The sequence below is a fragment of the Ochlerotatus camptorhynchus genome, unplaced genomic scaffold (assembly GCF_037179485.1).
Source record: "Ochlerotatus camptorhynchus isolate MF236.1 unplaced genomic scaffold, CSIRO-AGI_Acam_v1.1 ptg000015l, whole genome shotgun sequence".
NCBI lineage: Eukaryota > Metazoa > Arthropoda > Insecta > Diptera > Culicidae > Ochlerotatus > Ochlerotatus camptorhynchus.
Window position 1 is genome coordinate 3,607,198 of NW_027040507.1, and position 17,006 is coordinate 3,624,203.

Genomic DNA, 17,006 nt, shown 5'->3' on the forward strand with positions numbered 1-17,006 from the left:
CAACTTTGCAGCCGTTGGGTTCACGAGTGGCGCTAGCGGAACAGAGAGCCTCCAGGTACATCGAGCGCAATATTGGCCTGATTAAAGATTATGGCTCTTCGTACGAGATTGCAATTGTAAGCTACGCTCTGGCGCAAGCCAAGGCTCCCCAAGCAGAACATGCCTTCAAAATCCTGGCCAATAAGATGAGATCGATAGGTAAGTTGGATCTTAATTGTCTTTAGTGTTAAGCAGCCAATTTCAATTCATTCTGCAATCCTTAGCGGATCTCAACTACTGGGGTAACGAAGAGGTCCCTCAACCGCCGAGCAAGTTGGAAAATCAAAAATACTTCAGCCTACCGCGACTTCCGTACACATACGATTCGCTCAACATCGAAACGACCGCCTACGCTTTGCTCACCTACGTATCGCGCCAGGAAACGTTCACCGTCGAGCCGATCGTCCGTTGGTTGAACAGTCAACGGCTAATGGATGGTGGATGGGCTTCCAGTCAGGATACCGGTATCGCTATGAAAGCGCTCACCGAATACAGCACCCGGAACCGCGTGGCCGATGTAACGTCACTGACGGTCACCGTGGAAGCTACGTCCCTTCCGGGAGAATCGAAGATCCTACACATCGGACAGCACAACCTCGCCACTATCCAGGACATTGAAGTAAGTGTTTGACTCCGATGAAAATTGCGATCTTTGTTTTGGCTAATTGTGTGTATCATCAACAGATTCCAAATGCATGGGGTACGGTGAAAGTACAAGCTAAAGGTGTAGGCTACGCAATTCTCCAGATGCATGTGGAGTACTCGGTCGATACGTACAAGTTCCAGACGATGCCACCGGTGAAGGCGTTCGATCTGACCACACGGACCATCTTCCACGGTAGGAATCAGTCTCACATCAGCTACGTGATCTGTCAGCGGTACGTCGTCGTAACGATGCTTTAACAAATTGCTCATGCATATGATCGGTAATTGGGAATTTTATTGCAAACAGGTGGACCAACACCGCGGAATCGATCCGTTCCGGTATGGCCATACTGGATGTGGCCGTTCCAACGGGGTACATGATCCAGCAGCAAAAGCTCGACACCTACATCATAAGCCAGCGAGTGCGCAACCTACAGCGAGCACGGTACCAGGAGAAGAAAGTGCTTTTCTACTTTGATTATGTGAGTACCTTTTCCCGCTTCTTAAGGTTGATGAAGGAGCATATATTCTTCTTTTTTTGAATATTACGTCTCAATTGGAACAATTGTGACTTCGCAGTGTGATCTGAGCACTTTAATTAATGCAATAAACTATACAACTCGATTTTGAAGGGAGCATCGAGTTTTAGAATAAAAATCCCTTACAAAACCGCTATCACGGTAGCCATGAAATTAATTTTTAGTATGGTTCTATAACTCGATATCGAGTTAGTGGACACCCTGTTGTGGAGAGTTGACTGTAGTTTTAATGACCAAGGGCCGTAGCCCGGTCTCGAGAAGAAAGCATAATCTCGAATGAACCGGTCATATTTAAAAGGGGTCAGAAATCTGCTTTGAAAACCTTAACCTTAAAACGCATTTCAAGTAGGGGGAACAGTCCTATTGTTACGATACGTTAGAAGCGTTAGGAGCCTATTGTTATGTATGGAGGAGACCTCCATACACAGCAATAGGTTTCTAACGCTACAAACGTTTTCAGAAAAATTTACATGTGTTTCGCTATTTAGAATGCATCTGACATTTTGGTTCGCTTTATTTGTAGAATAAAAAGATTTGATTTTTTTTTTAATTTGAATGAATCTTGAGTTTCATTTTTTCCGTACTTGTAATCCGGAATCAACAAATTTTAAAATCCTAGTTTTATATTAAAAAAAGATGCTATTTCGATTGCTATTACGAGATATGCTGGCTGTATGTGAGTTGACAATCTAAGATGACTCCCAGATCCTTAATGTGATTCACACGATGAACGTCACCGCCTTCTAGGATATAACTGAATGTAATTGGATGTTTCTTCCGTGAAAACGTGATTACTGAACATTTTGTTGGATTTACAACCATGCGGTTAAGTTGGCACCAATTAGCAAAAGCGTTGAGTTGGAGTTGGAGAAGGTGGCAGTCAGCGATGGTTCGGATTCGGAGATAGATTTTCATGTCGTCGGCGAACGACAGTCGTGGACCGTCGAGGGCGAAATTGACGTCGTTGAAATACACAAGAAATATCAACGGGCCGAGGTGGCTACCTTGCGGAATACCCGAAGTGGCAAAGAAAGAAGGAGATTGGCAGTCGTCGATTGCAACTTCCAACTGACGATCAGATAGATAGGATGCGAACCATCGTAGGAGACTGCCGTTTATACCGAGCCTATACAGTTAGGATGGTTCAACTTGTCGAAGGCGACTGATAGGTCAGTGTAGATGACATCTGTTTGCATATGGTCTGTTATACTCTCCGTAATGTACGAGGTGAGACACAGAAGGTTGGAAGTAGTCGACCGCCCTGCCATGAAACCATGCTGGTCTTCGCTCAAGTGCTGCTTGAAGTGAGAGACTAATGGTTTCATAACGACCAACTCGAACAGTTTAGATATGGCACACAACGATGTGATGCCGCGATAGTTGTCGATGTTTCTTTTGCATCCCTTCTTATGCACTGGAAACATTTCAGCTGATTTCCAGCAGGAAGGAAACACCCCACTGGAGAGGGACTTTACGAACAGACGGCAGAGAGGAGCCACCAGGCTATCGATGTGTTGCTTGAGAAAGACGGAAGGAACTCCGTCTTTTTTCCTTAAATGATCAAGTTAGCGAGGTCGATGTTATCATAGCGAGGTCGATGTTGATAGCTGCCAAAGATTGACCAGACGTTGGAACATTACTGGCTGCTAGAGAAACTTGCTCGTCAGGTAGATTCTCATCCGAGAATACACTCACAAACTTGGTTGAGAACAGACGGTAAATGTCCTGAGGGGATGAAGCTTCTTCGCCGTTCAGTACCATAGTCGATGGAAGGCCAGACTCCTTTCGTTGCTCATTCACATAATTCCAAAAAGTTTTCGGGTGAGATCGAAGCTTCCGTTGAACATCTCGTTGATAACGCCGATAACATTGGCGACTGGTTCGTTGATACGCATTTTTTTTTCCTGTGTTGTGGGCATAATACCACCGCGACCATAACTTTGATCTATTGTGGTGTATTCTCTTTTGATTTTGCCGTAACGCAATGGCAAGATGCTATTTATATGAGCAACCACCACTACTGTTGTTGGCAATTATCCCAAACAGGTAATGCATTCCTTATGAAATGTATAACTTGATTGGGAGAAGCAGCCCAGATTTCCCAGGGTTCCATAAGCCCCTTATCTAGGTATATACGTCGTTTGTGAAATAGTGCAACGCAGTCACACAGCAAATGTTTACTGCTCTCACTCTCTAGTTTACAAAAACGGCATCTGTCTTCATCAACTTTTCCGATAAGTTTAAGGTGATATTTACTAGGACAGTGTCCTGTAATCAAACCAGTATATGTACTCAAATCGTGTTTCGATAAGGTCAGCAGTTTTTGTGTGTGCAAAGCGTTGGGCTCTATGAAACGTTTTGATTGCCGGGCATTTAAGGTATTACTCCAGTTGCACTGTACCTTTATTCTTTCCCAGTTATTGAACTCCATTTTAAGAGCACAAAAAGATAATCCTAAAAATGGTTCAGGTCCAATAAATTGCATTGATGATCCCACTTTAGCCAATTGATCAGCTTTTTCGTTCCCTTCGATTCCGCAATGACCAGGAACCCAGTATAGGTTAACCTTATTACAGTAGGACAATAGCTTAGTGCATTCCCAAACCAGTTTTGAAGTGCAAGTTTTGGACTTTAGAGCATTCAACGCTGCTTGGCTATCTGAACAAATACATATGTTTGCATTTTTATAATTTCTTTTTAAGCAAATCGTGGCACATTCTAGGATGGCATATATTTCAGCTTGAAATACTGTTGGCCATTTTCCCATCGGCACCGATAGGCTGATCCCAGGACCACTTATTTCAGCCCCAACCATATTATCTTGTTTCGATCCATCCGTATAGAATACTATTGACCCAGGACGAAAAGATGGCCCTCCTGTATTCCAATCATAACGAGTCACTTCAGGAACTTTGAATTGGTGATTGAAGTTGTTACGCTTTAACATCCAGTCTTCATTCATTAAAATTAGTGGACTTATTTGAAACTCTTTTCAAATGCTCAGATGTCCAATAAGATCTCCATCAAAGAAATTCATGGTCCGTTTGAGCCTCAGAGCACTTTTCATTGCATCCATTTGAATAAATTGATGTAAAGGAAGAATATTGAGTAGAGCATCTAATGCCTTCGAAGGAGTACTACGCATTGCTCCAGTAATGGAAAGAGTAGCAAGTCTTTGTAACTTGTTCAATTTAACTTGTGCCGTTTGTTGTCTGGTTTTCGGCCACCAGATTAGTGATGCATAAGTGATTCTGGGTTTAACAATAGCCGAGTAGATCCAATGTATCATCTTCGGCTTTAGACCCCATTTTTTACCAAATGATCTTTTACAGATCCAAAAAGCATTTGTTGTTTTTTTTCTATTTGTTGTTTCATATGTCTGTTCCAGCAGAGTTTACTATCTAGGATTACTCCCAAATACTTAACTTCTGACGACAGTGATAATTTAACATCTCCTAGTTTAAGATCAGTAGTAGAGACTATACGTCTTTTAGTAAAGGGTACAATTGATGTTTTCGTAGGATTTATGTTCAGTCCTTCTTGTGTGCACCATGATAGTGTGAATTTGAATGCTTTTTGCAATACAATTTTATCAAATTTTCCGCGAACTATAAAAACAATGTCGTCAACAAATCCGATTACTTCAAATCCTTGCTGCTTTAACTTTAAAAGAAGATCATCAACTACCAGAGACCACAGAAGTGGAGAAAGAACTCCTCCTTGAGGACAGCCTTTTACAGCTGTTACTTTTACTAGTGCATCTCCAAGATTAGCTGATATTTCTCTTTTGGATAGCATCTCCACAATCCATTTAATTATGTTTTCATTAAAGCCACGATTTCTCATGGCGTTTATCATTGACGAAAAAGACCCATTGTCAAATGCACCTTCAATATCCAGAAACGCTGCTAATAGAATTTCCTTTGCTGTGAAGGTTTTTTTTTTCTATTTTAGTAACTAGCATATGAAGAGCTGTTATGGTGGATTTGCCTGACTGATAGGCGAATTGGGCTCTACATAGTGGGTTACCATGAAGAACATCTGATTTGACATATTCATCTATAAGTTTTTCTATTAACTTCAAAAATATTGATGAAAGACTTCGACAGTGAGCATTCATAAGGGCGTATACGCGATGATCGATTCTCTTCATCGATTTTCTCTTTTGTTAATAACTCGCTAGATTTAACGTTTGTCGGTGCGTTTGCTGTTGCTTTTGGTAGCCAATGCAACCTGTTACAATTCTACATTGAATAAATTCTACAAAATTGTTTCGCTTAGCTGTAGCAACGCAAAGAGAAAATCGATGAAGAGAATCGATCATCGCGTATAGGCCCTTATGCATGCTCACTGTCGACTTATTGGTCTAAATTATTTCGGTGAAGTTTTGTCTTTTTTGTTTTGTTTTGTCTTCTCTGTTAGTCGTGCGCACCTTTGCAGGGCAACAAATATTATAAGCCTGATTTATATTGCTTATTAAGCAATTAGCAGCTTTTTCTAGCTTAGAAATTGAATCAAAATCCTGTAAAATAGGCTCATTTTGACTCTGAAGACTGAAGCTGTATAGCTCCCAATTTGTTTTACGAGGATCTCTGTAAGTTTCCTTTAATACATCATTAACCGTGAATTCAAACATAATTTGCATATGATCAGATAAAGAAATTTCATCTGATACATGCCAATTTACTATACGATCTGAGATTGTTGGACTGCAAAGTGTTAGATCCAATACCTCTTCCCTTATTGCATTAATGAATGTTGGCGAATTACCCTTATTACATATATCAATATTTCGCTGAGAAGTGAAATCAAAAAGTGACTCACCCCTTTTGTTGATCCCCGAACTACTCCATATCGTATGATGAGCGTTGGCATCACATCCGATGATAAAGGCTTTATTTTGCCTTCTGCAGTATGAGACAAAGGCTGCAACATCAAGAGGAGGTACATCATCAACGTCGCCAGGAAAATAAGCGGATGCAATGAAAATCTCCGTTTTTCCTTTCGTAGTTGGCACCTCTAACGAAATTGCAGCAATATCTCTGTTGATAAATTCTGTAATAGGTGTAATTTTAGCATTACTGTTCACAAGAATTGCAGCTCTTGGTACAAGCTGAGTATTGTCATAGATTAACGTACACGATTGTGTAGGCATTCCTAAAATCTTACTGTTATATGTCCAACTCTAGTAGCACGCTTGTCACAAATCAATTGTAGAAACTTATATACGACTTATTTCAGTCATAAACAAGTTGCTATAACTTATTGTGATGAATTTGTGCTACTCGGGAAAACTCTTGAAGAAGCGCTACGTCCAGTTTGCCTTTGATGAATGTCTTACATAGAATTGCGGAAGCTGCCTTTGCATGATGAAGGTTTTCTTGTATAAATTTGATACTTGTTCCGGTCATTTCTATTTCTGTGAGTTACTATTTTTACCAAAACTGGCATTATTGTCTGTCTTTATTACAAAATCAGGTCGATTACCCAGAGGATCCGTGAACTTGAAGCAAGAGGTGGGCAACACAGAATTTCCATTATTTGTTGCTCCACTAGTTCCAGGAGGGAACTGATCAGCGTTGGGCAAACTAAACTCAACATCTGCAGAAGCAATGCAGCTTTCACCGCTAGCTTCTGTTCTTTGTTGGTTAGTATCACGCATCTCAGCGTCCTCAGTATTTACACAGATTGTAGAACTTGAACAGGACTGTTGTGGGTTGGACTGGGTTATGACCTTAGGAATTTGGTTGCCTTCAAGTGCAATAACGACGTGTGTGTCATCATTAGGAACGCGTCAAATATGGTGCTGGCACGTTACTGCCGCTATTCGCATAACAGTCGCTGTGGATTTTCAATCTACATGGGATGTAAATAGTTTCTGTATACTGCCCGTTAAGGTGTTTCATTGTGAGATCCTTATTCTCGTAACCACTTCGAAACTTTAAGTGCACAAATATCAGCTTCCTCGAAACGTATCTTTTTTTGTAGTGATCACAGTGGCAGCACTTGCTTAAACCGAAGACAACAAATCAAGAAGACTGACAACTCTTCCATTTTCTCATATGAACGCTATGAGACAGGTACAATCGCGCCATCTGCCGCTCAAAGGTAAATGCTTCGAACGAATTTGATAGCAAAGATTACATCCTCAGACGAAGGGTTTGTGTATTTGCTCATTTTTCTATGCGTTGCTTCCACCTTCACTCAAACGCAGCACTACTGTATCTGTCGCTTGGATTCTGGCAAAGTTGCCAGTCTTCTTGATTTGTTGTCTTCGCTTAAACTCTAGACTGGACCACTTTTATTGATAAATTTTGCTTCTATGCGCCTCTATTTTAAATCAACACACCGACTTTCCTAGGCTATGGTGCCCGTTTGGTCACTGTTGTTTATGTGTTGATCCAAATAGTTTTAATAATATAATTACGCATACTTGTTATTTTTTTTAAGGTTTATTTTTGTCCCAGTCTTGTCTTCTGTCGTCACTTATTTTGTCATTTTGTCTTGTGTATTAACTTGTCTCGTGTATTGTGTCAACTTGTGTCTATTGTCCTTCCCCATTTGTTTTTAAACTCGTTCTGTTACTCTATCATGACTAATTTCATTGATATATATAAATAGTAATATCAATTATAGGGTAATATGGTTATTTCTTGATTACTCTTTCAAAGGGACGCATCAGCTCCTGCAAACAATGCATCCGATCGTCGATCCGGCGGAACTGGTAGCTCGCACACGCCCACCAACACCACCACAGGTAGAGGAAAATGTCTCTATCTGATGGTAGTGCTAGTATGCGTGGGCGAGCCACCAGCCACGCCAAATCGACGATCAAACGCACCGCCCCCAAAAGCCGACACGTCCCTCTGAAAAAGTTATCGAGATTTCGATGAATTATTGGCAATTACCTCTCATAATCCTTGACTCCACTATGATTTTAACTTACCACTTTTTGATTATTTATCAAATACCTCTCAGAGTATATACCCGAGCAAATTCCAGCATCAAAATGACAGCAAATTGAAATCAAATTTTGATATCAACATCAAACTGAAATCCTAATTTGATATCAGATTATGCAATTGACAAATTTTGTTTTCATTTTGCTGTACATTTGCTCTTCAAAAATATGTTGTTGCGGGTTTGTTTTCATTGCCTTAGCATAACATCAAATTGAATACTTGTTTTGTTATCAACAGGAACAATTGATATCAAATTGAGTTTTTAGTTTGCTCTCACTGATAGCAGAAATAGTTTTCAATGTGATGTCACAGGAAGATTTTTTTGCTCTCAATTTTGATATTTTAACCGTTAAAACGACCAAAACGACAGCAACCTGAGCAATCATTATCAGCAAAATCACAACATCAAATTTAGATTTCAATTTGATCTCAGACTTTGCTCGGGTAACGCCCCGATGACTTGTTGGTTTCTGGTCTCATTTTGATTGGTCCTGAATTTGTTTGATATCCTCTTCGAAGTGTTTTTATTCCTTATCCTTAGTCAATTGAGTTTTTAAATTTCTTTGAATTCCAGCTTGTACGTGTCTCACGTCATATGATTTGCCATTCATAAAGATAATGGGTTAAAAGGGAGCAAATCATACATAAAGGTAGATTAGTATTAGTTGTACTTGATCCAAACAATAGAAAGAAGCATAGATAAGTTAAGAGTTTAGTTTTGATCCGTATTCAGCCCTGCCCTCCAACACTATTTGCAATACATGAAGTAATGAAATTGGGTTGTTAGCGGAATGCTAAATAAAACAGAAAAAAAGAGGTTATCTTCCATTTAATTCCACTTAATTAATGTTGGTATCCATGACAGATACGTATTTCGACTACAATGTGCAGTCTTACTTAAATCTTTGGTTTTTATTAGTTAGGTAGGTTTCGATTCAACACATTGTAGTTTCATTTTTATACCTATGATATTGACTTTTTTACCTAGGAGATGAGTACTTAAGGGGGTTAGATTTTGATAAGTTCTTAAGTGGGAATGACACTGCACATTGTAGTCGAAATACGTATCTGTCAAGGATACCAAAATTAATTAAGTGGAATTAAATGGAAGATAACCTCTGTTTTGCTGTTTCACTCAATACATTTGATTTTTGAAAATTTGCTCAAAAGGGTTTAGTTGACACATCATACCTTACCGAAAACTAAAGCACAACACCTAATTCTTATTTCAAATCTACCAACATATTTAACACACCTTTCCTAAAACTTCACTTATTCGTAAGCGCCTGATTGAAGATATGACCATAGAGGTAACTCTAAGACCACTGGGTCCCGAAGAAAATCATTATTATTTTTGGCTCACTCAGTACCAGAACAACGGTCCCAAGCAGTCCCAAGCTATTTCACTCACCCCTGCATGTTCTGCATGAATCCACACACCCCTGATGTTATCTGTCAAACTTTCATAGCGAATCAAAACAAACATAGTGTAGTAATAGAATTTCAACTAGAATAGGGTACGTTAATCGTTTGCTTGGGACCAATAGGCTACTAAAGTGGTGAGCCAATTTAAAATCGTTAGTTTCGTATTGATTGTTGATATGACTGCTATTGACATTGCCTGTAATTAACAAATATACTAAATAGAAAGATTTATTATACAACTCTAAAAGCTAGTTGCCTCCCTAAGCGGACCCCCCGCGTCCTATCTTTTATTTTAATTAACTTTCTGAATCCTCTACTCTAATTGAAGTTCATTTGATGATTATTTTGTTAATAACTGGAATCTCTAATCATAACCCATGCTTTTAAACTAAAATTTAACGTGTTTCAAATACTTCTGGCTTTGACATATATTAATTATATCTTTGTTCGTCCCAGGTGACACCTTCAAGTGACTAAAATGCTTCACTTTGACGTTAGTTTCCAAGCTAATTTTAAATTGTATATTCTATAGGGTAAATGTTCCAATTACGCTCTCAGGTTTCCACTATGTCGCGCCACAAAAATACATATGAGTATGTCACAATAGAAGCACACCACAGTGGAAATCCCGAGTCATAGTTCAAACACTTATCCCAAATAAAAATGAAGCACATATAAGATTAGTTACAATACCATGTACAAAAATGGTGTTTAACATTGTTTCCTGAGTAATACCAACAATCAATACGAAACTAACGATTTTAAATTGGCTCACCACTTTAGTAGCCTATTGGTCCCAAGCAAACGATTAACGTAACCTATTCTAGTTGAAATTCTATTACTACACTATGTTTGTTTTGATTCGCTATGAAACTTTGACAGATAACATCAGGGGTGTGTGGATTCATGCAGAACATGCAGGGGTGAGTGAAATAGCTTGGGACTGCTTGGGACCGTTGTTCTGGTACTGAGTGAGCCAAAAATACTAATGATTTTCTTCGGGACCCAGTGGTCTTAGAGTTACCTCTATGGTAATACTTCAATGAAAACAACAATGAAAGCTTGTCACGCAAAACGAAGGAGCACCGTTGGGTACTTTCTGAAATATTTCAATAGTATAATTCCCTTGCAAACCCAAATAAATCTATCTGTGTAAAAATAAATAAAATAAGAGTGATTTGCGGCAAAACCCGCCAGTATCACACCCAACGTCAGTGCCTATACGTAAGCGTACTACGAGGCGGCTCTCAATTAAAGGAGTAACAAGTGTGATACTATCACTGCTAGACTAGATCTTTGGTTCTCTCATGCAATGGTTTATCAGAGAGGGGAAACTTAGTAATCCCCATTGCCTGCCCATGACGCCATTCTTCGCGGCATGTGCCAGCAACGCCGGCCATAAACCTACCGTCTCCAACACTCCACTAAAAAGCATGAAATTAAGCCCGCCCACCAACAGCAAGGTGCAAAAACTAGCCAAGGGGAGGGATTTACAGAAATTTTTTTTTTTTTTTTTTTTCTTTATTTTAGAGATTTTTAGCCTGAGGCTAGTTCATCTCTTAATTTACAGAAATGAATATTTTTCAAATTTTATATTTTTAAAACAAGTACTGAGGATCCAAGAGTTAGTTCGTCACTTTTTTCGTACCGAATTTTATCTGTTACGATTTTCTACAATAACGGCCTGTGATAGATCTTAATATCTGTTCCCGGCAAGAGTCAAGAATGCGTTTGAAAATTCTATCCTACCTAAGTGCATGGCTAAAAAAGCTGAAACTGGAATGAATTCACCAATTTAGTTGACTGCTGGATGCAATTTGTCCGTAAACTTCACGTTGGCTTCAAACCGTGAGAAATCGTTGATTAACTGGAAACTTTTCTCAATCTCAAACCAATGCTTTCCATTTCCAGTACCGCCATCGAACGAGTGGGCCATGACTTCAGTTGTTGGGTTCTTCTGCCACTCTCCGGATGGCTTCCATGTTTCCTTTGATCGACTGCTTGCCGATGTGAAATTGTCCGCAATGACTTAATTTCCACAGATGAGATTGCCGGAAGGTGGTCTCGGAAAATTCCCGGCTTTGCCAGATCCATAACGGTTGGTTCCGTAACGACCTGGATGGTACGCGGAATGTACACTGTGTTTCAGTGAAACGATCTACTCGTGAACTGCAATCGAGCTGTACTGCCTATAATCGCATATCAGTCCTATATGGATTTTCATCAATATTAAGATAACAACGTTATCCACTATCAACTGGCATCTACTTTCATATTGCGTGATAAAACTGCGTACTTTGATTATGAACAATGTGAAAACAACATCAATTCAGTTTGTCCCATCAAGCAACGTAATCGCATATCAGTCCCATCATGAAATTCTATCGTCCAGAGATCAAGTTAGAGTTCTGTTTTTTGGATCGGCATATTCGCTGATGTAATCAAATATGCAAGCTTCATCTTGAATAGAATATCTATTAATTGACTATGATTTTTCAAATATTTACATAGGAATTGACCACTTTGTCAAGCATTTTTGCGTGAATTTCTACCAGCGATTTCACAAAACTGGACCAACTAATTTCTAATTTTATATGAATCGCACAAATGTTGGCTACTTTTCTCGTGGTTCTAGAAGAAAAAACTCAGTCCCATATGGAAAAAGTAGGCATTGAGAAAATGGCAGTTGAAGTTCTTCTCCTTCTACTTCTTCTTCTTCGTATTTCAAGCTTATTGCTTATGGCATATTAGCTTATTGCGTGCTCTCAACTTAATGTTCTAGATGCACTTCCACAGGTATTAATTGAGAGCTTTCGATGCCTGCTAACATTTTTGCATTAGTATAATTGTATGGCAAGTACAATCATACTCTATGCCCAGGGAGTCGAGAAATTTTCCAACCCGAAAAATTCCTAGACCGGACCGGGAATCGAACTCAGTCACCTCCAGCATGGTCTTGCTTTGTAGCTGCGCCTTTACCGACTGTTACGACTGTTACGAAGTGCAATTGCTATGTAAATATTTGAAAAATCATAGTAAATTAATAGATATTCTATTCAAGATGAAACCACTTACAATGAAGCTTGCATATTTTGTTACATCAGCGAAAAGAAAAGCGATCCAAAAAACAGAACTCTTGATCTCTGGACGATAGAATTTCATGATGGGACTGATATGCGATTACTTTGCTTGATGGGACAAACTGATTTGATGTTGTTTTCACATTTTTCATGATCAAAGTCCGCAGTTTTATCACGCAATATGAAAGTAGATGCCAATTAACCACTTCAATCGAGTCGTTAATATAACGTTTACTACCACTCGAACTTTGAAATAAAACATTATTTTTAAAATTTTTCTTCTAGAACCACGAGAAAAGTAGCCGTCATTTGTGCGTTTCATAGAAAAATAGAAATTAGTTTATTTGTTTATTTGTTATGGTTGCATCAACAGACTAGAAATAGTCCCAATGATGTGTTGTAAAAAAGTACAGATTATACAGACGACATACATATACTACAGTTACTACAGTTACAAACGAAAATAACTTGGAAAGCATTGTCAAGTTACTAAAAATTTATAAGTCTTAAATTTTACACTTAGCTGTTGGGTATCAAGCGCCTTCGGTCAGCAAAAAAGGCAGAGAATCTTCAGCGAAGCATATTCCGTGTCAAGTGGAAATCGAACATCGACGCTACTCGGTTGAACACTAGCTGCAAGCCGTAAATAGCGCTCCCTATGCTATAATTAGTTCGAAGAAGTGGAAGTCTCAGCATAAGACTGTTGCGTAGTGATCGAGGTTGAACATTAATGTTCACTTGTTGCAGAATTGCTTCGCAGTCAATTCTTCCTTGCAGAGTATCGGCGACGGTTAAGGCTCTGAAAACATCTCTTCGGATACGTAAGGGCTCGATATTGATCAATTGGCAGCGATTCTCGTAGCTTGGAAGACGAAGTGGGTATCTCCAAGGCAGCTTACGGAGCGCGAAGCGAAGAAAACGTCGTTGAACAGATTCAATTCGCTCGGCCCCATTATTGTAGTTCGGGCTCCAGACAGCAGAGCAGTATTCCAACGTAGATCGTACGAGAGAGCAATAGAGCGATTTCAAGCAGTAAATGTCCGTGAAGTTCTTAGTAATCTTGAAGACAAAGCCAAGCGTTCTGGACGCTTTGTCGACGACATACGATATATGGTGTGAGTATGTCAGCTTTGAGTCTAGAAAAACGCCTAAGTCTTTCACGCAGTGCACCCGTTCGATAGTCGTGCCTAGTAGTTTGTAGTTGAAAATAATCGGTTGTTTCTTGCGTGAGAAAGTAATAACTGTACACTTAGCTGGGTTGACCACCAGTCGGTTTAGACTACACCAGTCAGCAAAGATGTCAATCTGATTTTGGAGAGAACGGCAGTTGGCGAGTGAGCGGATGCGCAGAAAAACTTTCAGATCGTCTGCAAACGATAATCGTGGCTCTGTGATAACATGGTGAACGTCGTCGAAGTAGAGGAGAAATACCAATGGTCCCAGATGGCTGCCCTGAGGTATACCGGACTTTGCGCAGAAGCTTGCTGAGCGACAAGTACCCAAAGTTACTGTCAATTGGCGCTCCGTGAGGTATGAACGAAACCATCTCAAAAGATTTCCACCGATCCCTAGCCTATCAAGCTTAGCGATCGCAATTTCGTGGTTCAGCTTATCGAAGGCTGTTGTAAGATCTGTGTAGATAACGTCCGTTTGGGTCCGAGCAATCAAACTATCTGTGATGTAAGACGTTAGGCACAGCAGGTTCGTAGTTGTGGAACGCCCAGTTATGAATCCGTGTTGATCTGTACTTAGATATTGCCTGCAATGCGCATTTAGGGACTCTATGACAACCAATTCCAAAAGTTTTGATACAGCACTCAGCGATGTGATTCCCCGGTACTTGTTTACGTCACGTTTGCTTCCCTTTTTATGAACAGGAAACATATCCGCAGTCTTCCAGCAAGACGGAAAGATGCCGCTGGAAAGAGAGAGCTGGAATATGCGGCGCAGTGGATCTAAAAGACAAGTGATGTTCTTTTTAAGAATAATCGACGGAACACCATCGGGTCCAGCCTTAGTTGAAGTCTTAAGTTTAGATGCTGCTCTAGAAATCGTATCTGTAGTGGCTTCGACCATGCTGAGCGTTTGGTTGATCAAAGGAACATTACTGGCCGCGGAAGTAATAATATTAGCGGAGAGTTGCTCGGCTACAAACACACTAGCAAATTTGGCTGAGAACAGGTTGCAAATGTCTTGTTGATTTCCAGCAGTTTCACCATTAAAAATCATGGAAGAGGGTAAGCCGACTTCCCTGCGTTGCTCATTTACGAAGTTCCAGAAGGATTTCGGGTGTGATTTTAGCCGCCGTTGAATCCTCCTTTGATAGCGTTGAAAACAGAGACGACTTTTAACCGCTTATACTCGTGGTTGAGTCTGACATAGTAGCATTTCAGTGGCAGTGTGCGGAGCTTAGTAAATCTTCTGAGTTCTTTTCAACGAGCGAAGATCTTTCGTCATCCACGGGACGCGAGAGTCGATATGGATGATCTTTTTGGAAACGTGTCTGTCAATGACATATGCCAAGACGTGAGAAAAGGTTTGTGCAGCAATGTTGACGTCTACAAGATCTAGAATATGCTCCCAATCTAGATTAGACAGCACATGGACGATACTGCAATGGTCAGCTCTACGGAAGTCATATGACACAGCGTTTGGAGTGCTGGTGAAATCATGGACAATATTATTTTCGATCACGATAACTAAAGCAGGGTGATGATGCACTACCTTGACTAAAGGTTCGGGTGCCGTGGAGAGGAAAGGAGCTGTATCACGAGCACTCACAAAGCAGAGATCCAGGGTGCGGTTGTTTTCATTCAACAGGCCATTGATTTGTGACAGAATTGCGGTACTATAACTGTCCAGGAGCTGGATGGTTCCTACGTGGAAAGATGAACGCTCGTGATCAGGACAAAAGAAACCACTATGGGTTGGAATCCATGCAATGTCCGGTAAGTTAAAATCGCCAAGAACAATAACTTCGTCGGAAGGGCCTGCTTTGTCTGAAGCGGCCAAGACGGATCGACAATGTGCGTCAATAAGCTCCAAGTCACGGGTTCGATCTGGAGGAATGTACACTGCACAGAGAAGCAATTGACGATCACCAAGTTGAATAGCCACCCACATTTGTTCAACCCTGTTCCAGGAATCGTCCTCGATAACTTCTGCTTTCAGCTTGGAATTAACTGCGATAAGGACGCCTCCCCCAGTAGTTTTCCTACTATTATTCGTGTTTCGATCGCAGCGAAATATTTCGTAGCCAGCACCAAAGACATAGTTTGAAAGTTGGTCCAGTTTTGTGAAATCGCTGGTAGAAAGTCACCCCAAAACTGCTTGACAAAGTGGTCAATAATTGATAGTGGATAACGTTGTTATCTTAATATTGATGAAAATCCATATGGGACTGATATGCGATTATAGGCAGTACTTTTTCCATATGGGACTGGTATGGGATTATAGGCAGTTTACATTGTACAGTTCGATTGCCGTTCACGAGTAGAACGTTCCACAGAAACTTACATTTCAGTTTAAAATACACTTCTCGAAACCTAAATTGATGATTGTTCTTCATTGAAAGCACTTTATAACGGGGAATCACGAGCAAAAATCTTGACAGCAAAAATAAACACGACCGTTCACTGGCACAGACTCCTTCGTTTTCCCAAGCGTTGATAGACGTGAGGCATGTTTAATGCAGTCCCAATGGGACACACAAGAACCCACTGAGTCAACCACCGGCAGTACTGCGCTTATGTTCAAGGTAGCAATTGTCTATAATCCTCTTTCCTTTCACTTATACTGCCGCTCTTCGCATGTCGGTCCCATAGTCGTTTCCGTCAAAACTGAGTTTTTCAATGCAAATGGTAGCTAATTAATATCCATATTTTCATAACAATGGATGAACTCATCAACTTTGTTCTGAAAAAGTTTGGAAAGACAGTCACATTGGTTGTCCCATCACATAAAAAGCAATAGTACGAAGCAAACTTAAAACTAGATTTTCTCGGCTTGCCGATTTTCACTATGGAACGAACATGCAAAGAGCGGCAGTATATGGGTTACCTATTTCCAATTTTGTATGAAACCTGTTTGATTATTTTCTTGCTAGATATTTTTATTAAATAGAAATTCCCTTATAAAAATTCCTACCTGTTACCATGTCATTTCAGTTGGACGACGAATTCGTATGCGTAAACTTCACGCTGGAACGGTGGATGCCAGTGGCCAACATGTCGAGATACCTGCCGATTCGGGTCTACGACTACTATGCACCAGGTTTGTACCCTTGTTGCCCCACCCTAAACCCGCTTCATCACATC

At 40.2% G+C, this 17,006-nt stretch overlaps 1 protein-coding gene across 1 annotated transcript in view; it reads left to right on the forward strand.

Annotated features, from left to right (window-relative positions):
* Positions 1 to 17,006, forward strand: part of Mcr (macroglobulin complement-related) — a 120,896-nt gene that overhangs the window by 102,781 nt on the left and 1,109 nt on the right. The window contains exons 3-7 of the mRNA XM_065222987.1: positions 12 to 198; positions 264 to 658; positions 724 to 917; positions 992 to 1,166; positions 16,857 to 16,962. Coding sequence (XP_065079059.1) covers positions 12 to 198; positions 264 to 658; positions 724 to 917; positions 992 to 1,166; positions 16,857 to 16,962 — 1,057 coding nt within the window. The remainder of the gene's footprint in view (positions 1 to 11; positions 199 to 263; positions 659 to 723; positions 918 to 991; positions 1,167 to 16,856; positions 16,963 to 17,006) is intronic.